We start from the raw sequence: 25,380 nt of genomic DNA on the forward strand, positions 1-25,380 counted from the left end.
GGCTGATATACATGTTTTAACCTTCCAAGAATCCGTTTGAAAGCCGGGAATTTCTAGGCTAACACAGTTTTTCCCTGCTGCCAGAAAAGCTTTCTGAACTGCCTGTTTACCTAATGTTCTGCTGTTCTTAATCATCCTTTCAACACGCCTGCACTTCTGCTCTTCTGTCTCTCCCTTCAGTGTCTATCTTTTACTTCCCTGCTCCAGGACAGGGCAAGGGATCCATTCCCAAGAGTTTTGCTTGGCTACATGTCCACAGTGAGACCCTCCCTAGGATTCTTTTCCACTGCTTCCAGCTGATCATGTCTTATTTTCTCCCTCCCTGCCATATACTTTCCTTGTGCCACACGGCTGCAGCAGAGCCAGCTCTTCTGCTGCATGTCCTCCCTCGTGACTGGAGGCTACGCTGGCAGCTGAGCAAAGAAGCTGGCTCGGCTGGCATGGAGCTCCCAACAGCTCTAACGCTGTCAATTCACCTACAGCCAGAAATCAATCTAGGTCTGCAACGACGGAATGAGGAGACCTAGAGACAGAGGGCCTCTATCGGTCCTCCTGAGCATAGCCAGGACTTGGTATGGTTTGTGATAGAACGGTGGTCACCAGGGTAAGCGTCCAGGCTGCACAGCCACTTCCTTTAGTGAATTCATCCCCAAAAGGAGAGGAAGAGAAAACTTGGGTTAGAAACAGTAATTCAGTGGAGCCCTGTGGCTGAAATAATGGTCTCCATATGAATGATAGGGGAAGAGAGATACACTGATGTCTTCTTCACTTAGTTAATTCAAAATAATTAGTGTTTCCACCATATTCAACTACATGCAAATACTGACATAACCTCCAGAGCCCCCTCCAAATACTGCTGGTGAAAAAACAGAAACAAGGAACTTCCACATTTAATGGGAAAGAACATGGCCTTGTGAACCCCAGCACAGGGTGGAAGGTTGGTCTGTTTGTGTGCTATCAAGACTTGTTGATTGTACAACGAAGCAAGAAATGAGACATCCCAAAGAGCGTTGACGCATAGAAGCACTGTCGTAGCGTATGTCGTACTCATAGTAGCTTTTTCCAGCTAATAAAAAAACAGGAATGTAGAGGAGAAAGTGCTTCAGCACAGCATACACTAGTGCGCTGTGCCCAGTGTCTCTGGAAGCCCTGGTGACACAGTCCAATCTCCAGTGACAACCACATACAAAAGCTTGTTTAACAGCAGCTTCCCACTATTGTTAGCCCCGCTGGCAGGATTAGCCAACATGAGTTACAATCCCACCTTGACTTTGCTGTGTAGTCATTTTCCTAAATCCATGGCACCTTTGTGAAACAATATTATCATCTTCTCTGATCGATTTATGGGTGAAGGCTCTCGTTCATAAATTTTGAGGATTTATCACCTTTTGTTGGTGTCTGAGATGGATCCGTGCTGCAGCAGCACAGAGGGGCTGAGGGAAACGTTAAACTGCTGCATTGCTTACTCTTAAGGATATTAATTTGTATAAATATAGTTCATTTACATATCTTGTAAACATGTAATGCTCTCTATTAAATTTATCACTGTAAATATCTAAATTAAATTTAATCCATTAAATTTTAAGAGTTATATTAAAAATAACCTGTAAATGGAGAGCATTGCCAATAAAAGTAATAACACTGCCTCATTTATAATGCTTGAACTGCTTCAGAAGGATGAACCTAACTGGAGCGACAGAAACATAACACCATTTTTCAGAGAGTAAGATTGTCCTAGAAGGGCTATAAATATTGACAACTCATGGTGAAAATTAAAGGCTTTGGAGTTTAGATTTTTACCTGTCTCCTATATAGCCAGCTGAACAGATGCATTTCCCTGTCACAGGATCACAGTGTCCTCCATTGTGGCATGGGCATTCCTGGCTGCAGTTAATCCCGAATGTTCCAGGAGGACACGGCTGTGCACACACCAGCCCCTGGTAAAGTTACAGAAAGAGCAATATTTCAGTCAATATTCACAATGCAATAAATTTCTATATGCAGGATGGACATTTATTGTCCTTCTGGCTAAAACTAGATCTAAGAGCAGCAGCAATAATTTTTCTGTTTAAGTTGGGCTGAAGACACTTCCTTAAGTTCTGCTGCCAGAGTCGATGCCTGCCTACCTTATCACCAGAAGGGATTTTTCTTGCTACTGAACAGGCACTGATAATTCTGCTTTTTGGATGCCCTCCATAAACTGCAGCCAGGGTGGCAGTTGCCATGCCCTGGGTAAGTGTCACAAAGGGAACACATCGGAAGAGAGGGATTTTTTGAAAGGCTGCACTGAGAGGATGAGGTTCTGCTAGTTATGATAGTGTATGATGACCTTCTCTGTTCAAACAGCATCACTTCATCCCTAGAAGACTAAATGCACCTGCTGGAGGAATCCTCTACTGCTCTTCTGATCCTACCTGCTTCATCGCCCCCATCCTCACTCAGTCCTAACACTCATCTCTTCCACTAATATAGAATGGCATCTGACAGTGTTTTATCTAAGCCATGGGGGAGGCAGGATGTGAAAAAGAGACTGGGACACTTGGAGGAAGCCACCAGTGATGGCACAGAAGCAACCTAACTCTCCACCCCAGCCTAAACCTGCCTAATCCTCACACACTGACTGGATGCATCACCCATTATCCTCTCAGCTCCTTATCCCCAACCTTGGAGACACATCTCAGTCCCTGACCTGTCTCAAATCCACATCATGATGGCTACCTCCTTCACCCTTTGTATGCTCCCAGCCCTCTGCTCTCCTGCCTCTTTATTCCAGTCCACTGCAAATACCCGTTGCAAACTCCTTTTTAGTCTTTTCCTACATCTGGACCCAAATTCCCAAGTTCAAGTTGTTTCCTCCTTCCCCTCCTTGCTTAACCACTCCTGAAAGTGAAGAAATTCTTGGTTGTCTGGCACTGCGCATCAGGAAAAGCAAACCTGCAGCAAGCCCTGCCCCATCTGCCCAGCCCCAGGGCAGAGAACGCTTACCACGGGTTGTGGGTTTTGCCAAACTCAGGTTCTTTCCCCCAGGTATCACATAATGCCCCCTGCCAAGCTCCAAGGCTGTATAAGGATTTCCCTAGTCTGTCTTAGAAGTTGTATGAATGTTTTTTTCTGTGAGCAAACATCAAATCCAGGGCTAGCATCCAGCTGAGGAACTTCAGCCAAGCCAAGTCTGGCAGTGCTGCGATCTGAAGATGGGGTCCTACAATGGAAAATGTTTGGCAACTGTGGGAAGCAGTGCTGTTGCCAGTGCACAGTGTTTGACAGAAATGGTGCTTTTCAATCTCTATTATTATTTTGTTTTAATCTCTCACAAGTCTCATTTCCCTAACCTGCTCCCAGGGGCTCGGAGTTTTGAACCAGGCACGCATCAGACAAACCTTAAACAAAACAAAAACCAGGGCCATAATGGCTGTTTTCCCTCCTTGGGGTTCTGGCTCAACAGCTTGGGAAGCTTAGAAGTATCAACAAGCCCAGAGTGGAGAGGCTGATTGTCACTGTAATGATAAAGCAGATCCTTCAAGCCTTTCCCATCCAGAGGTAGGTGGCAGTTTGGCCGCACGACAGACAGGTTGGCCTCCATTCAAGAACATTCAGATTACAGCGTTAAAAAACTGGTGTCTCTGGACTTGAGTAATACACAACGCTATATATCAGAAAATGTAAGTGTCCATTTATCTTGATAATAAATACTTTCTCTCTTCATGTTTCAAAAGGAACAGGATTTCTATCAACAAATGATGAGAAAGCAATACTCTGTGCTGCATTTCTGGAGCCAAGAGAATCTTTAGGTGTACTTTTTGCATTCATATGTACTAACGGAATCCAAAACATCCCTCTCTGGAGGATCAAATGTCAGACCAACATTTTCTGTGGCTTATACATTTAATCAGTAAAGTTTACCCCATCAGCACCTTTTTTAAGGCCCTGATCTCACCAGCTCCTGCTTTTGACATTGTTTGCTGTTATTACCATTTTGTAGTACAGAAAAGACTTTTCCTGCTTCATTTTCTCACACCCTCCATGTCTAAAATCCACAACAGAAAGAAAAATAGAAAAAACCACAAACTGTAGTTGCTTCATAAAGCCCAGAGGCAACAATAAAGAAGTGATTAGCAGAATGCATTGTATTAACACGGCACCATGATGCAGAGCCTTAAGAATGGGTGTGCTGTCAGTGACAAGTGTTCTGCCATGTAAGGAAAGATTTGCTGCTTTCCTGAGCATGGAGATAGAGTCATAGAATCGTTTAGGCTGGAAAAGGCCTGTAAGATCATGAAGTCGATCTGTAAACCTAACGCTACCAAATCCACCACTAAATCATGCCCCTAAGCACCAATATATGTATTTTAAATACCTCCAAGGATGGTAATTCCACCACTTCCCTGGGCAGCCTGTTCCATGCCTGACAACCCTTTCAGTGAAGACATTTTTCCTAATATCCAATCCAAACTCTGCATGGCACAACTTGAGGCCATTTCCTCTTGTCTTATCACTTGCTACTTGGGAGAGGAGCTGGATCCCCACCTCGCTACAATCTCCTTTCACACAGTTGTAGAGACCGATGTGGTCTACCCTCAGCCTCCTCTTCTCTAAATTAAACAGACCCAGGTCCCTCAGCCTCTCCCAGAATCCCTGTGCTCCAGCCCCTTCCCCAGCTCCATTCCCTCTCTCTGGATGCACTCCAGCCCCTCAATGCCTTTCTTGCAGTGAGGGGCCCAAAACCGAACACAGGATTCAAGGTGTGGCCTCACCAGTGCTGAGTACAGGGGGGTGATCCCTTCCCTGCCCCTGCTGGCCACACCATTGCTAATACAAGCCTGGATGCTGCTGGCCTTCTTGGCCACCTGGCACACTGCTGGCTCACGTGCAGCCAGATGTTGTCCAAAGGGTGTAGTCTTTAAGAACTGTTTCTGAGAAGCATTGCAAAAACTAAACTTAACTTCTCTCCCCCCATTCCTGAGTGTGCTTGGAGAATTTAATACTGCAAATGAGAAAGATGTAAACTGTAAATTGTTAATGAGGCCCTAAAGCAGCCACCCACCAACTCCCACAGCCACAAAGACGTAGAAGTGAGAAAAAGCCCGACATCATAGCATGCTGGAAGCCACATTTTGTTGACTAGTTCAACAATATATTCTGTTAGCCATCTTCCTCTTGGTGGAAAACCCATGGGAGAGTAAAATTTCACAGGACACAGTTCATATAACTTTTGCTTCTGAGAGAGTCTGCACTGGGTGGGTGGAAGCAGAAGGAAAGAAATATTACAAGCAATAAAAGAACCATGCTTTGAAGATGGCAGATCCAAGGAAGAACCTAAGAACCCTAGAATTTCCTCCTATTCAACTTATTGCCTCTCCTTGCATTTCCCACAGGCGACCAAGCCCCTAAGGGAGCTGAGCTGCTGTTAATAAGCCTACCCTAGCAAAGGATAAAAGTCTCAGCTCGTACAGCAGCAATAAAATCCAAGTGGGTTTGCACTCATCTAAATCCAGGGAGAATTCTCTCCTTCCAACACGATGGTATATTCAATACATACATGCAGTCTCAAGCCTCAGAATCAGCAAGTCAAATTCCTGATGTCAAAGAAAGACTATCCATGGTGTGAAATAAAATGAACGCTGTCTAGCAATCCCATCTCGCTTCCTTGTTTACAGCCCACTCATGTCTCACTTCCCAAATCATTCCAGCCATGAAGAATTAAAAATATAGCAGGAAAAAATACTTTTTCTCTCTGTGTACTGAATTACCAGCTTTTCATTAAAACCCTGGAGAGACTCTTTATACTTAAAATCACAACATTTACAAGCTGAGTGCTTTTACTTATAATTTCAGTTTCTTTCCCCAGAATACTTAATCTCTTCCTTCAATTTTCAGTTATGCTTGTCTCAAACATCAATTGTTAACTCTAGAATTGCTCTGGGGACAGAGCAGCCAACAACACAGTTTTCAGAGAAGTCTCTCTGGGCCACTAAAACTGTGGAGAAGACATTCCGAGCTGTAAGGAACAGGGCAGAGGTGGGCCAAAATACATGACCACGGATGCTGTGCAGCCCCAGTACTGTGGTTCTTCTTTAGGGACTATGCTACATCCTAAAAGACCTCTCAAAACTTTCTGCTTCATTCCAATGTTCTTGTATCTCTTCAGTGATTTTTTAATATTGCATAAAGAAAACTCCTGATAAAATACAGGTAAGGAAGCGTACAGCAAAACAACTCAGATCCTGAGAAACATTGGTATGCAGAAGGTAAGGGGAGGTGACAAAAATACCCTAAAAGTAATACTTTTATGTTAATCACTTTCTCAATCACTTCTTAGGGGTAGAAGCAGAATGGACTGATAAGCTCTCAAAATTCAAATTGCTTCCTTTATGCTTTAGCTCCAGTACTCTTTAGGAAAGAACCTTTTCTTTCTCTCCTCTGAATGCCAGCAGAGGGTGAGGTGCCATATTCTTAAATTTCTGAAAAGTTTTGCCTGCTTTGTCATTTGAAATGGAACAACATTATCACCACCTTTGCCATGACTGAACTCTAACTCTCCACACAGAGATTTTCTGTACACAGCTTCCACCAAAAATCAGGGACAGCAGTGTTCTTCTCCCACGCTGCTGCCTGATAGCCACCAGAATCCCGTAGTTGGTACATTTTAACTAAAGCAGCTGTGTGATCAAACAGAGGCAGCATTTGCTGTACCAGTCTAAAGGAACACGAACATCTCTCTCAGCCCTTATATGTTTCAACAGGTCCACATCAGAAGCCATACTTCTATGATGAACTTCAGGGGTTTTCACGTATTAAAATAAAAAGTCAGCACTTGTATGCATTAAAACAAGATTGCCAAGAGACTAATTGTCAGATACAGGCAAAATGCCAGGAGAATTAGTACAGCTAAATGGTGTGTAGGCCTGTGAGAGCTGGCAAACCCCAAGAGATTTAATTATTGCATTGTTGATAAAATTGAGGACTTCAAAAATGTTTGGCCTCGCTTTCTTGACAGAAAGGATTAAGGGTTAGGGCAATCTGCTCTCCAGCATAGCCCCTGATGATAGCAAATCTATTGCAATCAATGAAAATTATGCCTGAGAAAGGACAGGATCTGAACTGGTCTCTGTGTCCTATGTAAAGTCCTGCTTTAGCGACTGCCTGAGCCACTGAATTCCTCAGCTTCTCCGTCTCCTTCTCTCCTGATGGGGAAACAGGGCAGTGCTTTTGACAACATGGAGTTGAGCTTTGAGCTTTCTCTCCCATGTGAGGGCAGTGTCTAACGGTGCAGGGCATATTCCAAGGAACTGTAATTCAAAGACAATTCTTTTGTGTCTTTTCCCAGAAAACAGTGTAACAAGTAGTCACTGCTTGGCTTACTGTTGGTTTAATTCTATGATGGTAGCTATCAGTCCCAGACTGGCAAGCGCTGTGCAGGCACAACAAACGTGGTCACAGTTTCAGAATTGTCAGACCTTTGTGACAAGAAATAGCACATAAATATTCCAAGCACCCAGGGAAGGCGTCTGCTGAGACACCGAGCAAGTAACTTTGTAATCCAACCTCTAAATTTAGGATGAGCAGGATCAAACTACGCACCGTCCATCCAGAAGGACAGGAGCACTCTCCAGTGATGTGATGGCAGACTCCACCGTTCTGGCAAGGGCATCGCAATTCACACTGAGCTCCGTGACTGCCTGGGGGACAGCGCTCCTCGCAACTTTGTGGAGAGAGAAGAAACAAAAACCAAGAAGATCATTTAAAAGAACTTGCACGAAACAGTAAATGAGGAAAGGTGATCACACAGGTGATCACTGGAGCCTTTATGCAAATTTTGAAACCTCCATAAGCCTCAGGCGGCATTACCAATTAGCCAAGATTTCTTTTATTTCTGCTGGGGTTATTTATGTGCCATGGACCCAGCCCTGTAAGGCTGAGGCACATGTGTAATCTTTATGCATGTACTAAATTCCATCCATCTCAACAGGACAACTCACACCCATTAAAATAGCCCAGGAGAGTAAGAGTTGCAGGATGAAGCCCTCAGTGTGAATTATATGCCATGGCAACAAAAGAAGCTGCAAATAGCATAAAAGGATTGGATTACAATGTTTGAAATTTCTCCAGTCACTACTAAATGGTAATATTTGCAGTACATAACGGACTGGCAAGAACTCAGCATCATTTAAATGCTATTTAAGCTTGTTGGGTCTCTCTCAGTGCCCATGGGGGGCCAGCATAAGGCTACTCCTTGCAAAACCCTGTATCTCCTACGTTTGCACATTGGTGCTTTTCAGCATTGCTTCGTTCTCTAATCCCAGGTTCTGAAACTACAGCAGGTTCCTCCCCTATCTGACTGTCCTCTGATGAGGATGCTCACACAACAGACCGCTGGCTGGCCCTGCGAGTCCTTACTGCTGTGACCTGATGCACTAATGTCAATGGGAGCACTCCTCATAGTCAGCGGAATCTTTAACAGCGAGTGCTCTCAGGACCGAGGTCACAACTCCATGAGGAAACCAGGTACTAAATAAAACATTCAAAAGGCATATCAGTTATTTATGGGGGTCAATAGTGTCTTTATTTTTTACCTACCACTTCATGCAGGACAACAAATCATATTAGATTGCAAAAGTATGAAGTCACCTGTAATAGATCTCCAACCAAATTCAGTGACTAAACTCTCCTCTCACTTTAAATAATTTTGAGAAACATAATTACTTCTGAAACCACTGAAAGATCTCTAACAAGAACTGATGTTACACTGTGGGCAATTTTAAACAAGGAACTATTGCTTGCTGTCCCAAAATTAAAATGCAGATTTTGTGACTCCTACTGGTAAACTTCCGTGTGGTGGATGGGGATTTAGCTACATGATTCTCGTTAAAGTTAATAGGAGTCATACCACTAAATCCCTGCTCACTAAGCTAAAAATTTACCCCCTAGATAGTAAGCTGATATAGTTACAGCAATGCCTCCTCAGGTAGATTGAAAGTCAAGTAAATTGAGGATGGTAAGTCCCACCTGATACTGTACCGGACTCCTAATGAGTTGAATGTCCAATTGCTTATAAAAACTCAACTACAATTTGGATCTTATTTACATACTGAAATTAGGAACAGGTACAATACTTGTACAAGCTGGAGTGGATAACGGATTTTTACATTCACTTGAGCACTAAATTTTATTATGCATACAGGTACAATTAAAAGAGATTTCCTTTAATCTTCCTGAAATTTTGTTACCTGATTTCTACAAAGGCAAGTGTATAATATAGGCACTGTGTACGCTTTGCTAATTACTCATTGCATTAAGAGCAGTCAAAGCAAGGCTGTTAAATGATGTGGAGTAAAATACTCCTATCATTGAACTTACAATACCCCTGTGTATCCAGGAGCGCAGTGACATTCTCCTGTTTTATGGTCGCAGGTAGCTCCGTTGTGACATTGGCATTTAAACTGGCAGCCCTTGCCGTAGCTCCCAGGGTCACAGAGCTCTTCGCAGCGCCAGCCTCGGTACCCATCCGCGCAGACGCAGGCGCCCGTGATGGGGTTGCAGAGCGCTTCGTTCTGGCACTGGCAGCGGTTGCTGCAGTGGGGTCCCCAGTGATCGCTATCGCAACCTGGAAAACACGCAGGCGTTTACCGAGATGATTAGGAAAGTGCATCACAAGGGTCTCATCCCAGCCTCTCACGCTCAGGCTGGCAAGCGGCAGAGGCACTGACAATCCCACGAACTTTCAAAAGGGCCCTTAGATCTTCTCACTCCCCCCTTGCATGTGCTTCGGCATGCAAGGAAACGACAGTGCTAGTGTTACACCTCAATTTGAGGACTTGTTTAATACCCTTATTGGATCAGGACCTAAATCTTTTAATATCCTGCTTCTTAGCACTCTTAGGTAGCTGGAAGGAATGAATTTATAGTGGAATTAGATGCAGAGGATCACATCCTGACTGCAGTGTCGTTAACAGCAGGCAGTATTGCCAAGCAAATCCTGTAGGTTTAATAATGCCATCAAGTACTGTTTCTTTGCATTGTTCCCATGAGATAACAGACATGATAATCTAAAGAAGGCTTTCTCCTTTGGAGTTACCTTTTAGGAGTGGTTTTGGGGTTTTTTTTTTGTGGAGTAAAGAGATGGTAGGGAAGAAAAGAACACAGGAGACAAGATTTCTTGAGGCTGACCAGGCCTAAATATGAAGATATGGAGTGTGTATGCCAGGTGATTTCTGTGCCAGTAACAGTAGGTACCAGCAAAACAGAAGGGCCCCAAACCCTACGGCCATTGACCCGGCGAGGAGGTTCCCTACAGAAGGCATTCAGGCACAGTGAGAACCCTTCACAGGACAATCCTGCTTGATCCCTTCTCCTTGTTTGTAGACCATATGGAGGATGAGAGAGGAGAGTCAGCATTACAGAAACAGCTTGATCCTGATTTGCTATAGAAACAGCAATCAGCACCTGTAACCCCACATTTAAGACATATGCAAACTAAACAGACAGCTCAAAGCTGTCAGAACCCTGGAGGCAAGGGTTTCCCCAGTAAACGGTCAGCCCAAAACCAAGGACTTCTTCAGTAGCTCTACCCTCGACTTAATAGCCCTTCAATATAGCTGTGTCAAGGGTGAAGGAAATCATCATTCTATTCAGAACAGAGTTGCTGGCAAAATCCCTGGTAAAGAAGCAGTTCCAGTTCATTTTCCAGTTTCAGCTCGTGCTTAGAGAGCTGCTTACGATTAGACCAACAACTCTGTTGCTAGAGTAAAATCCACTGCCATTGAGGAAACGAGTGGGTAATCCCAGCAACAGAGCTGTCATCACAAACTCTTCTATTTCCAAACATGTAAACTAATCCTGAGATGACACTCGCAGCCTCTCTGTTCCCAGCCTCAGCGAGGGCAATGCAAAGCCCCCTTAAGCCTGATGCTCTTGTCCTAGAAATTTCAAAGGCCTCTCTCCTTCTACCATACATGGTTCTAAACTCACACTGGACGCCTGTATCTACCAGTTAATTTTGGCAATAGCTTTGTCCTTTTTGAGAAGTAGGATACTCGCTGGTCAGTCTGAGCATATTCAGCAGAAATAGAGGTGAGACTTCATTCAAATTTGTGCAGCTGATTACCAACTTACAAACTTGTGTTTCCTGAGCAACAGTGTTAAAGTCGAAAATAAACCCCGGAGAAGACAATTCCAGGGTTTCCAAAAGGTTCTGCAGGGTCTCACAGGAGGCACACACAGAGAGATGGTTTCATGTCGCATACACAATCCCGCTTGTACCTCACACAATATATTTTATGGCTTTGCTTCATTCTTCCCACAGCTGTAAACAGGGATGATAGTTCCTCACGATCACCACTGGGAGCCGAGCAAACAAAATCTTACTCTTTATAAGTCTTAAATTATTACTGAGAATCTGTGGAAAGAGACTATCTATCTTTCTCTCACACAGACACTCGCTAAGACTCTGTGAGCCTTCGAGGGCAGGGAGCAAATCTGCTGGAGCTGATGGAGTTTCCCAGCAATCTCCATTCCAGAAAGACTGGTTTTTTTCCTGCAGAACTTGAACATCAGGGAATGCAGTTCTACACCTCCACAAAGAGTGCACAACTGAACCACACTAGCATAGCCGAGAGCCCTTTGCATGGGGAAGTGGAAGGCAGGGATAAAACTTAACCCTGCCCGCTTCAAGGACTTGATTCTTACCTTATCATACCTCACATTAAAGCTCTGACTACCAGACTGTAGGTTGCTCTGAGCTGCTATAACTGCAGCTGCAATTAACTTCCTTAATATGAATAAATAAGTCATTAGAAGATGTGACTTATACTTGTGGTCTTCCATGTCTAAGATGAGTGTTCCAACCACCAGATTTTTCTTCTTGGTTTGTGGTTTTCACTTTGAAAGAAAGAGAAGGAGAAAAAAAAAACCCTTTCTAGGAAGAGAAACCCATTTTCCATCACCAGCTCAAGCATCTGGTTTTACGTTTACAGTGTCCACTCCAAACGCAACTCCTTTTATGTATGTTGATCTGATCTGAAAAATTTACTGTTCATATTTGGTCATACCCTTGCTTTATCCCTGTACCAAATTTCACTCTACAAACTAGCCAAAGGGAAGAGAGGAAAAAGCTGAAGTAAAGAGCAGAAATTCCTCTGAGTGGTTGAGAAGTCATAAAATACTATATCTGGACAATAAAAGAAGCCTGCAGTGACAAGAAAACCAGCTGGCAGTTAGACCAGTTTTTCCAAAGGCTTCAGTGAGCACACATTGCAACATTCGGTATGTTTAGCCCAAAGTAACTAGCCAAAATGTTTTAATTATCTATGAAATAAAACAGCTTGGCATACCAGATAGCTACTGAGAATGTGAATTTCATGGGGATTTATTAGGGAAAGGACATAAAGATGAGGATTAAAGCACATCTGAATGCTCAAGACATAGAAAAAAATAGAATTACAAAAAGATGAGGTTTGTATCATGTCTCAGTTGCAAAGCCTGATACAGCTTTTGCACTTTTCTGATTCTTTTTTATATTCCTAAAATTAAAAGCAAGTTTTGACTACAGTTCTCTAAATGGATTGAAACCTGAGTAATAATATGTGTGTAAAACCAAGGTGAACATGCTGTTGTCTTGCTAGTGACAGGATACATGACAACAAGTTGGTCTCTTCTGGATTTAAGTCTTTAGCTCAGATACTAAAGATTTTCTGCTCTTAGCTATCAGTTCAAGCCCTATATATGTCACAATAAGCAGAACCATTTAATGCAGTCATCAATTTATCCGCTGCTAACTAATTACAAAGAGAATTGAGTGAAATTCATTGGCAATGTGTTAGTGTAAAATTTATGGTAACGAAATATCCTCCTCACCTGATGTTACATTGCAGGAACCTCGCAGGAAAATAAGATCTTTGTTGCACAAAGTTTATCAGTTCCTCTTGGTTTTCTTTCCCCTTTCCTGTTGGTCCTATACTGCAGTGGCAGATTGTGGAGCTGCAAGTCAAGTCTTCACCCATGTGATTTCATTGGGATATTACATGATATTCATATTGTGATAACTCATATATCTGCACTGTGGTAACTTCTGTACCCTTACAAAGGTAGGCAGGTACAGAGCTGATGAGCTAAATCCGAGTACTTACTCATCCAAGTGATTCCACTGAGCTCAGTCAGAACACTTGCATGTGTGACTACTCAAGCGTGTAACTACCAATGGGATCAGGATCAAGCAGTTCCAGTTAGAAGGTTAGATTAGAGAAGAAACCAAATACTTCAGCAATCAAGAGCTATTCCTTCTCAATACACTTGTGTGGCAAACCCAGCTGGCATATCTTGGTGATTCCAGTTTTTGAGATAGAGGGTAAAGCTGCCTTAGAGCCACGCAAGCCAGCTGCGTGTCAGGGACGTCAGGACCACCTCTGCTATGGGCACAGAGAGGCCGTTTGAAAATACAACCTAGGCCTAGCACAGTCTCATCCTGCTCTGGTTGATAGCCTGGATGTGTTATCACAATAGAGATAAATAATAATAGCAACAACATGTGAACAGAAAGCTGATTAAAGCTTACACAAGAGCAACACTGTAAATGCACAGACCATTAAAAATGTCAAAATGATACAGAGACCTGAACTATACCATCAATAAGAAACGCAACCTGAGAGTGGTGATGTCAGGGAGGTACAAATGCTCCCTTTAGACTGCATGTGTGGATGTCAATACCATGAGAGATGAGTCTGAAACAGCTAGCGCTCTCTTGGGAGATGCTACATTAAAGGGAGCTGCCATATTTCAGGTCACGTGCTACCGTTCCCCAGCAAACTTACTCACTTTTTCTCCTTCGAAAATATGGCTAGAGATTAATTGCCACCAATAAAAATGAATATAACTCTGAAAAGGATGATGCTGGGTGCCTAAGCATAATTACAGTTGTCTGCATGTGGTAGCATGAAGGTTGAAAGATTCATCCCTTGGTGGAAAGCTTGCTCAGTACAGCATAAAGTGTATTCTTCCTCCATGCATCCCCACCACCACCTGGAAAGCCTCAGTGGCTTGTTGAAGTGACAGGCTCTGCACATCTGCCACTATAGTCTTGCATGACATTCTGCTACCGGCTCTGTCCTGTTAAACACATAATGAAGACACATTGGAAGTGCTGCTTCACTCCCAAATGACTGTTATCCCCTCTAGGAACTGAATTACCATGTTCTGAGTTAACAGAGTTACCTGGTATCCAGTGCAGCAGCACAAGGCAGACAAGGATGAAGCAAACACACAAGCTTGAAAATTTAGATGAACAAAAGGACTCCCAAGGAAGGGAAAACATTTATGACATTTGGGCTACAAAGATGATCGGAGGGCTGGAGCACCTTCCCTGCGAGGACAGGCTGAGAGAGTTGGATCTGTTCAGCCTGGAGAAGAGAAGGCTCAGAGGAGATCTTATAGTGACCTTCCAGTACGTGAAGGGGCCTCAGGAAAGCTGGAGAGGGACTATTTGTAAAGGCTTGTGAGGATAGGACCAGGAGGAATGAGTATAAACTGGAGAGGGGCAGATTTAGACTGGATTAGGAAGAATTTCTTCACCATGAGAGTGGTGAGACACTGGAACAGGTTGTGCAGCGAGGTTGTGGCTGCCCCACCCCTGGAGGTGTTCAAGGCCAGGTTGGATGGGGCTCTGAGCAACCTGATCCAGTTGAAGCTGTCCCTGCTCACTGCAGGGAAGTTGGACTGGATGCCCTTCATGGCCATCCACTGCGTGGATGAAAGACCCACTGGGTTTGGATGCCCAGAATCTATGGTCTTACCGTCTACGCTTATCTTGTTCTCATTAGCATAAGCCTGGATGCGTGTGTCTCTTTGTAGAGCAGGTGACCAGTCCTGTATTCTGGGCATGCAAACCCACTGGGACATTTCTTAAACATTCTGCAGCAGGCACAGCTGAAAAACATGAAGTGCTTGCTTTTCTGAGCCTAAGGACTCAGGATGGTACTTGGCTGGCAGCAATCTTCAATTAATCCACTCTTGAAAGGAACTTTCTGCAAGTTTGTTAAAGCACAGAATGTAGCTCATAGACAATAATCAAAACTCTAGAATATTTCCAAACTAAGTTTGAGAAGTTTAAATTAGATATCAGTTTTTAAAAAATGCAAAAGGGAAATAACATTAACTTACTAAATCTAGGGGGACATCATTCAAGTTACATTAATTTAGAATTTATTTTGAAATTAGGGCTAGGTTCTACCCTTATCGTACCTGTACTGAGGTAAAATGCAGATCAAACTCTAAGTGGTTATTTTTGGGTCTAATTCAGTTTTGGAATCTGACTGGCCCAGCTAAGACAAAACAGGAACAGAAGAAAGAAAAGCTAAAAGATAGGCCTGGACGTAGAGAATAAATAAATTAAAATAATCAATTAGTTTTTCATTCCCTGCACTTAACCCAACAGGAAAATTACAGTCCCTGTACTGAGCTAATGTCGACTCTCTATGCAAACACGATTCATTTTGGCACAGTTCAACACCTTTGGAAACAGGAGCCAAGCCTGCAACAGGCTTGCAATAAGGTCTGTGAAGAGGGAATCCCCTCACAAAGACAGTTCACACCGCTTTGTGTTTGGCTCTGAGCAGCGCTGAGTCCCTCAGGTCCTGGCACTGCAGGGAAGACCAAGACACCTCTAAAGGAAGGAGCCACTGTAGTGAAAATTGTGATCTGCTTGATGCTAAACCAAGAAAAATATGTATCCTGTAAGAATGTTTACACGCAAGAGTTCCCAAAGTGTGTTTATGGACCATGGCTGTCCACAAAATAATCCACATTTTCAGAAATTCCTTTCAAAAATGGTCATACAAATGTTTAGAGACCAACATTTGAATTCTGTGATTTCACAACGAGAAATCCTCATCTATACACCAGACATGCTAGTGGGCACAGGCAGATGAGGCCACTCTGCTCAAACTGCAGCTGGTTTTCCTCTTCATAACCATATCAATATACTGATCATCTACCATGGGACAACATGTCTTGCTCAGGTCTTACAACGAGAGAGGTCCTATAACTGTCAAAGCAGAAATAGGTTGGATTTCTGCAAATACATACTTTTTTGGAGGACAATGAAGTTAACAATACATTTCAATAAATAACTCTGCTCCAAATACAATTTAGATTATCTGCACTATGTCACAGGCAGTTGGCTGGGAGCATCGCAAACATCCAAGGTCAGGTTGGACACAGCTCTGAGCAATCTGATTGAGCTGAAGATGTCCCTGCTGACTGCACGGTGGTTGGGCTAATGACCTTTAAAGGTCTCATCCAACCCAATGTATTTTACGATTCTATGATTCTGCGATTGTTCATTTTCCACTTTTGCTTTGACCAGTCCCTGACAACTTCTCTGTTACGCAGAATTTATCATCTCCACTTTCAGCTTCAGGCTCGCTCAGCCTGTTGTTTTGAGGAATAGAGGTAAGGGAATTTTAACTTAAGTCAGTAAGCAGTAGTTTTTGGTTGTTTAAGTACATTTTTATATCCTTTTCACAGACAAGCTGGGACACTTTCCATATTCGAGCAATAGCCTGAAACCTGGAAGATCATAGTCCCACACCCAGAGGGGTGCTCATGTGTCTCCAGTGGAAACCCACTTGTACCTCATCAAATTATAAAGAATGCAATTTGCAGACAGTGCCATCTCTGGATAATTCATTACCTAGATTCTTCAAAGATTTCATCTGGATTAAAAGCAATCTGCAATTAAAGGCTTTCAGGGGCTTAGCAGGACTTCTCTTACAGTCCTTCATAGTAGCAGACATGGGCCACTGGCTGTCTAATCTCCGTGCAGTAACTGGTCCAGGGAGAGGGTGACAGCCTTCTACTCTGAATCCATTACCCATGTCAGAGTTTTGTTCTGGTCCATGCTGATGAACCATCTGGGTATCAGCTTCACGACACTCTTGAAGGGATTTTTCATATTCTCCATTTGCTTTTTAAAGGATACAATCAAACCAGCGAACATCACACACAAATAAGGCATTTGACTTATGAAGCTGGTGTCACAGAAATAAGGATATGTCAGATTAAAGGTTGGAAGTGCAAGAGTAATTCAGTACTTGAGCCTATGAATTATGATACTTCCCTTAATTACGTGAGCACAGGCTACCGTTCACATGCTCAGGCATTTTCTCTCTTCTGAGCTTTGGAGCCTTAAGGTTCCTAAGAATGGGCTTCTGTGCAACGGTGTATGCGCTAGCATTTTTATCTCCAATGCCAGACTTCCAAGTCACAGCATACCCAACTATAATGAAGAAAATGCCAGCCTCAATGTTTGTCTCTAAGACTGCCCAGAGAATACATTTTGCATATGCAAAGATGCATTTGTAATACTATCCACTCAAGTGGCAAACCCTGAGGTTAATCCGGGACTGGCAGAACTTGCAGTCAATCTCATTCCCCAAGTTTATAGATGAGTCTTCGTCAGACAGAAAGGGAAAGATGGGAAGGGAATATCAGCTAATTTTCCCCGGAATGGATAGATTATTACTCACAGGAGGAAATTAATCTAATTTTGTGTTTGTTTTTCTCTTAGAGACAGGAGAACAGCTCTTCATTCTTCAAGAAAGATTGTACTGATTCTCTCTCAAGTTCATTGTCTGAATCAGATAAGAAACATGTGGCTGATTTAGGTCTTGATTTAATCTCCAATGATGATCTCATTAGTCATTGACTCTCTAGCATGTGGTACCTAATGCAATCACAGCACTTTAGAGACCCTGCAGTTTGTTTAGCATCCTCGGAGGAAACATTTTCTTCCAAAGTAACCCTTGGTTCAAGAGCACTCACCCAGCATTCTGTAGGATGCTTAGAACAGTAACCTTGTACATTTTTATTTGGGATAAATGAAAGCAAAATCACTAAAGTTGAGTATTTGGATGTCAGCCTCGTCAAATCCGATAATGAACTCAATATATTTTGGAAGCAGTAAAACGGCAGAAGCAACTTCTACTCCTGACAGATATCAAAGTGCTGTGTTTTCAGAATTTCCATCACGAGCTGTTTTGACAGAGGCTTCAAAAGAAGTGAAAATTAGAACACTAAAAAAAAATCTGAGAATATTTCCTATTTCTTTTTGTAGAAATTACTGCTCAGTTTAATGAGCCTTTGACTCTACTGACACTCTGGATGTTAAAAGGAGTTTAAAATCATGAAACACTTCATAAGGGAGTGACAACATTCTCTACAACACTGGCGGTTTGTCTCCTCATTATAATTTTTTAGAGAAGATACTGCATTCTTTACAATGTTTTTTTAGTGTCATATTAATGGGAGGCAAAGACTGTTCTTTAATTAGGATTTTGCTGTGGTGAATTAAAAAATACATGGGCAGAGTATCAAGAGTCTAATAAAACTAAATGAAGATACTCTTTTTCCTCTGTATGAAACTCAGTAGTCTTCATGCTGGCAAAACTCCCATCAATACTTCATTATTATTGCCTAGGACAGGACTGTAATAGTAAGATCTGCAAGTAACTTACTTCCAAATTCTCTCTTCCAGCTGGGTAAAACCTCTCTCTCTTTCAACATCTATAATGGACTTTAGATGTTTTCATTGACTAGATCATAGCATTTTCCTGTCATGCCTCTGCACAGAAGTACTACAACTTTTGCCTGCAAGAATGAGCAGAAACACATTTGGGTATGCCTAAAACATGGCAAGGAAGACACCAAGCATCCTTCAGCCATCAGGTGTTGGAGAGCCCACTATGCAGAAATAGAGAGAGGCCTTTGTCTCCATTGATACATCACCTGTGCCTGATGTGAAACAGCTCAAAGGCTATGTGCAAGTATCCACACACGGCTACTTGCTGTTCTAAACACTGCATGACCTTTAGCTGAGTGCTTAGCAAGACAGAGTGGTGGGAGCAGAAGCAAATCTGCTCCCCCCACCTCATTTCATGAAGTCCAGATGACTCTGATACTGTTCAGAGCAGACCCATAGGGCTGGTCCCACAACTGTAGCAGGCTAGCCACGCTGGATGCTCTTCAGTTGCATCCTCCTCAACCTCCCTGCACTTGGTAACAAAAACACTGTCCACCCCCTGAAGAATCTACCATGCTGCAAGTAATCTGATCTGACCACTGAAGTCATCTTTCCACCTTCTGTGACTGGAGAGCAGCATTAAATGCATAGGATCGAGTGGGATCAATCCCATTTGGCAAAGCTCTCAGGGAGATGTGCTAAGCTCTTTATTTTTCACAGCACATAAACTGAGCCTTGGAAGGTCACACTCCTGATGTTTTGCCAGATATGCAATACACCTTTATTTGCAGTTAAAGGAGGAAAAGCTTCTTGCCATCAAAATAGCAAGTGTTAGAGAACAGATTCCTTCTTGTCCCATCCACAGGCTGGGATGCACGTGCCCCTTCACCTTCCACTGTGTAGGTCAGCATGCAAATTGGCATGAGCAAAAAGACTGGCCAATCAGTGGATAAAATGGTCCTATCAGGACAAGCGTATGGCAGAAGTGCTACAGCCAGCTAGCCAGCTTCAAATTATACCATAAAGATTCACCTTCAAGGGGACATGTGAGCACATCCCTCATGCATAACTTAACACACTGTACTGACTTATCAGTCATCTTTAAGGCGGTCAATAAACAATTTATTTTATCGCATTGATATTGAAACCCAAAATAAACACTGTGGATTGTGGTACTTGCTTTTATTTCCAACAGTGAAGCTGTAGAGTAAAAAGAACCACTTCTTCCCCTTTGCCACAGCCCCATCCTAATGTCTACTCCCTGTGCACTGCTTTTCAGCCAAATAACATCAGTTTAAAGGATGTTCTGCCCCAGTAACTGAATCTAGGAAAAATCATACCTTCTCTAGTGTGAATCCCGTTACCTAAGGACTTCAGGAGAGAATTAGAGCAGCAGAAGGCCTGGTGGCCTTTGAAATACGGGTGTCTTTTATATCTCAAACAGTTCAAAGGCTTACAAAAAGCTATGTGCAGGTATCCACACAAAGCTACTTGCTGTTCTCTTTTCTTCTAGGCATAGCTGAATCTTCTGATGGCTTTTAAATGTTACCTAATGTCTTCAAGATAACTTGAATATGCTGCTGTCTTCCTTTTTATAAACCATTAATAGTAATGTCCCTTTCAGGCACATAAAAAGGAACAGTTTTTTAAGAAAGTCTTGCCCTGTGTAACCCAGTAAAACCCATAATGTTTACGCATCAAAACCACACTATGAGACTCAGCACAGCCTCTGCAAAACCTTTCTTCTATTTACTAACAGGAAAAAAAGGATGAAACTATTGAGGGTGGAAAGTAGAAATACTGAAATACTAGAATGTTATGCCCTCTTTTCACTGCACTCAGGCACTGAGACGAGGAATGTTTGGTTAATAAAGAGATAATCAGAGAGGTAGACAAATGCTGCCAGCCTGGGTAGCTCATTGGGGTGGTGTGGCTGGCTGAGGGGACACCCCAGCTCTAGGAGTTTTATGCAGTAAAATTTCAGTGCCCCTAAGGCAGCTCCTTGGCCTCCAACACAGCCGCTGCTCTCCTGCATCACCTCTGCAGGATGCGAATTCTGAGATAGCAAAGCAGCCATAGGTCTCCTAACTCATCCAGCAGTTTGTACACACGTCACAGCCAGCCACAAAATGCACCAACCCCAAACGATGAACAGAAAACAAAGACGATGCCACTGTCTGTCCTGCTACGGCTTCCTCCAAATATTAACAGGGCTTTGGTTTCCTTCTGGAGAGCTGAAGATAAAGTCTTGTCGTAAATTATTGAGAATGGATGTTTAAACCTTAATACTTCATTTTGACTTCTGAACATGTTCAAATGTTGTTCACAGAAGCATAAATTAATACCAATTTCTAAACCAGAAGTTGCTCTAAACTGGGAAACGAAACTTTTTGTTATGATGTTAAAAACAGACAATTCCTAAACTGTTTTACATTTTGATGAACAGGACGATCAAAACTCTTCATCTCCACAATCGGTTATGGGTTTGCTGAACTGAATTGTTTTGACAAAATCACACCCGAATGGGAGCCAGTGCTTCCAGAATAGTTTCACCCTTTGTGGATTACTGCATTAAGCAATCGAGTGTCAGGCAGGCAGAAAACAGTAAATCATCACTCCTCATGTTTTCTCTCACTGTTTACAAACAACGTGTTAGTGCCTCCAGCATTATCAGTGGGTCAGCTTGAAAGAAATCAGGAACATTTACACAGCAGTGCCAGTTCCTGGCTCACTTTCAGGTTCAGGCTCACTTTCAGCAGTCCGAGAAGCTGCCTACGTGAAACAGCTTTCTCTCTGGATTAATTTAATTTCTCTCTTTTTTTGGTGACGACTACCACTGAACAGTAAAAAAGCAAAACAGCCATAGATGACTTCCTGGCTGGTTGGCAGCAGGGAAGTGAAGGGGAGTTTTGCTGGAGCAGAACACAGCATCTGTGCATTAAGGTTTTGAAATGCCAGATTCCCTGCAAGGTTCAGAGCTCTATGTTTTCCTGGTGACAGCAGAGCTATATTTTAAAACACCGCAGGAAAGAAGAGAGGTTTTCAGACGAGACCATCATCAAAATTGTCTGCTGACCATGTGGTACGGTGCCCATTACAAGCATCTTGGACTGAATCCAGTGCCCCTTGTGGTCAAGGAATTTCTTTCTATGGATTATAATGGTCTTTGATAGGGGCTGGTCATCAGGGGGAAGCCAGTGCCATCTGGAAAACGACACTGATGCCACAACTTCTGTTTCCTTTGCTAAGCAAGGTTCTTTGCTCACTGCTGAATAGCTGAGCAGAGCAAACACCGTACGCACACCTCAGATATTAAATAATAAATGAGACGAAAACTACATGACCCCGAAGCACTCCATTCTCCTCGCTGATAAACAGGAACCACCCAGGGAAATGCTGAACACCGCCTGATGCTTGTGTAGATGGTGATTGTGTAGTAGATGGTGATTTAGGAATGCTGCTGACACACAGAGACAAATGTGATGACACAGGAAATTAGCATCCGTTTGACTCCCCCCTCCTAAGGAAGAATTTACTAAATATAGCTCACCCTTTAAATATTTAAGGGTATCTGCAGAATGTTGTTGTTTTCAAAAGAGTTCTTTCCTGACTGGATTCTCCTCATCAGGCTTAGTAATCAAGTTGTTTTATTTGGAATGGCTAATTATTAGTTGCATAATTAATTATTCAGACGACATTTCTAAATAAAATTTGAAGTATGCTGCTATAATATAAAAAAGCCAATATACAACAATTTGGGTTCTAAATTGTGCAATACAATCAAAATGTGTAGGGTTTTTTGATACTTAATGGAATTGCCTCCATCAACAAAGTCCTATAGAAACGCTGAATAATTCTCATGGTCCATTTATGAGCTAAAAAATCTGTTTTATAACTATTTCATAGAAGGGAAACTGAAAGTCAAATTACACTAAACTGCAAAGCTACCCGGAAAGTAAGTGGTAGCACTAAGACAGAACAGCTCCAAGTTTTAACGTCTAAATTTATGCTATAAATACTTGATAGTATATTTCTTCACTACATTTATAAATCTGTGCTGAATTAAACATATAAGAATTTATTCTTTTACGCATACAGAGATCAATTTGTGAAGTATTTTCCTGTCTCTCATCAATAATAGTGTTTAAAAAGTGTAAACTTGGTACAAACACCACCACTGCTATGGAAACTGAAGCGGCACATGGCTTCGTGCAGGACTTGGACATAGTGGCAAAGGTACCCAGCCAAGAGCAGTCGCTACCTCCCAATCAACATCGATTCAGCCAGTTCTGGCTCAGCAAGTGACACTAAGGGACACTGGGGCCACATCTCCACAGCATTTGGCAACGTGGCTGCGGCACGCACAGGACTGTGGAGCTGGCTGTGCTCCAGCTCTGTCAGGCAAGGAGAGCAGTGAACCTTCAGCGATGTTGGCTTTCACACGAGCGAGGCAAGAATCACCCACACGCCAGTGTTGACAGCTTCACCGGCAACAGCCCTCGCTACCGTTGGCTTCACCCCCACCAGTAATTGAAAAGCCTGGGTAGAGATAACAGGGCTGTCTGCTTCAATCACCCTTCTGATTGCAAAGTGGATGCGAGCTTAATAAATGCTTATTCAGCATAATGAGATCCTAATTAAAGATGGCTAAACCAGTAATCACCTCTTCATTTTCTCTAAGTGCCATCCCCTGAGCTTCCAGAGTCAAAACACAGCAGGGGCTGGGTGCACGGAGAAGTGGACACCCCTTGATTCCAGGCTTTCCAGGCTGTAAGAAGCCCATCAACCCGCACCAGAAAACCACGGAGGAGAAACTGAGGAAAACATTGAAGTCTTTCATTTACACAAATAATATACAGCAAATTGATAAAAAGACTCCATTTTAAATGATCCTCCCCAGGTTTTACAGGCCCTACCTCTACCGCTCTTTCTAAGAGAATGAAGGATTCTCCGGCCCGTTTGTTTCTCTCTATTCTCTTCCATCATCATTCACCATTGACACTGCTTTTACAGACCTGGGCTGATCTCCTTGATCACTTGGGCTCTAACATAAACCTTGATAAGTTACACTATATTTGCTGCAAGATTTTCCACCGATTCTGCTGGGACCTGGCGTGATTTGTTTCCCTGTTGATTCCCAGGATCACAGAATTGGAATTTCTGCAAGGCAAGGGATCCAAAAGGCAATAAAATCCCATATACAGAGACTGCTGGAGTGTCTTCAAATATTTGTTAATTAAAATTGTTCAATGTATAAAGAATTAAATTCCTACTGTACCAGAAGGACTTGTCCTTACAGAGACCTCAGAACTAGGAGAGTTTAAAAGCTTCATTACTCTGTAACTTGCATATATGCAGACTCCTCTATTTGGCACATCCTTAAATTTCTGTCAAACTAAAAGAATTCTAACATTTTCTGTCAGGGAGCTGGTGTAAATCTAGAAGAAAGCTTAAAAAAACCCTCTACTGTTGACTCATTTCACTCACTCCTAGGCAGATCTGAAAGAAGGAAGACTTGAAAGCAACATTATGAGCCCAAGAATTATCGTCAACTCTTGAGAGGCACACAGAAAATCAATTTGGGGGATCGGTATTAAGGTAGTGGGAATTATGGGGTCTGTGCACTTACAAGACTAAGAAGGTGGCTTCCCACTGAGACTTGAGAACGCAGGTGCACATCATTTTTAAAATCTGCATTTTTAACCTTTTAAATTTGCTAGCAAAGCAAGGAAGTTGTTGAAGAACTGCAGTAAACATGGCAATTCAGTCAGCTTCCTCCAGACTGTATCTCACAATTTTCCAATTCCTTAACCCAACAGGTCAGTCAGTCGTGGAAAGGCTCTTGAGCAGCTGGCAGTACCGCGGCTAAACAGAGCTGAACACATTTTTAGCAACTGTAATAAGAAAATCTCTTAATCCACTGCAACTGTGGCTCTGGCCACCAACATTCACAGTCGTTGAAACCAGTGTCCTGTTCTCTGCTCTTCCACCTAGGAATCACAACACAACTTGTGTGAAAGAGCTAAAGCCAGCTTTTTAATTGCAGTCTGGAAAAGGATTCCATTTTTAAAAGGGTGGTATCAGTTTCTGTATGTTTTTTAAATATAGGGCTCTGCAATCAACAATTAATGGGTGAGAACACTTTTTTTAGGTTTCTAAAGCATGTCAGAGGTGAACATGGATTTTAAGGGTTACTTTTGCCTGCTCCAGTCAAGAGAATTCAAGCTGGCTCTTAAACCTATGGACTCTTAAAACGATTAGAACCTCATAATGCAAATACTCTGAATTTCATTAAAAATCAAAACACCACTTGACTGCCAAGCGACAGCAAGCACACTTTATGCATAAGCTAACCAATTCCATCTCCTAAGCCGCTGAAAAGATAGTAATTGTAGCTCATCATAGCTACACCTAGAAAGATAACCTTGCAATTGATTTCCATCTGCCCTCCAATTACAGGCGGACCACTGCGATGACTGTTTACATCTCACAGCGACAGGACCCAGCTGTGGAGCAGGGCTACCACGCTGACAGCCCTTCTACACATGTAACAAATAGTACAACAAAGACTTATGAAGCAGGTACGCTAATTAAGACCCTGATCAACAGCCCACTGAAACGAAAGCAGAGACACCACTTCTTTTCCAAATTCCACCGTACAATCCAATTCATCTTCAGGTTTGTCCTGGCACCAGACCAGCTGCTGCCACCCACAAAATATCGCCAGGTTGAGTAGTAGTAAAAAAGATAGGAAACTGTCGATCCAAGTCCTTGTTTTCTCAAGTCTCAATTATCATAACATTTTCCTTGTGGGAGATCTTTATTACATCCCATTCGGAGCGCAGCTCACTCCAAGCACAGCTGCCAGCGTT

The 25,380-nt window shown here is 42.7% G+C and overlaps 1 protein-coding gene across 10 annotated transcripts in view; it reads right to left on the reverse strand.

Annotated features, from left to right (window-relative positions):
• MEGF11 (multiple EGF like domains 11) overlaps positions 1-25,380 on the reverse strand; it is a 291,395-nt gene that overhangs the window by 92,311 nt on the left and 173,704 nt on the right. For all 10 annotated transcript variants that reach the window (XM_054077403.1, XM_054077410.1, XM_054077406.1 and 7 more), the window contains 3 exons: positions 9,358-9,604; positions 7,582-7,702; positions 1,801-1,937 (listed from right to left, as the gene is read on the reverse strand). In XM_054077403.1, the coding sequence (XP_053933378.1) occupies positions 1,801-1,937; positions 7,582-7,702; positions 9,358-9,604 (505 nt within the window). The remainder of the gene's footprint in view (positions 1-1,800; positions 1,938-7,581; positions 7,703-9,357; positions 9,605-25,380) is intronic.

Source organism: Cuculus canorus, chromosome 12 (assembly GCF_017976375.1).
Source record: "Cuculus canorus isolate bCucCan1 chromosome 12, bCucCan1.pri, whole genome shotgun sequence".
In the NCBI taxonomy this organism is placed as follows: Eukaryota; Metazoa; Chordata; class Aves; order Cuculiformes; family Cuculidae; genus Cuculus; species Cuculus canorus.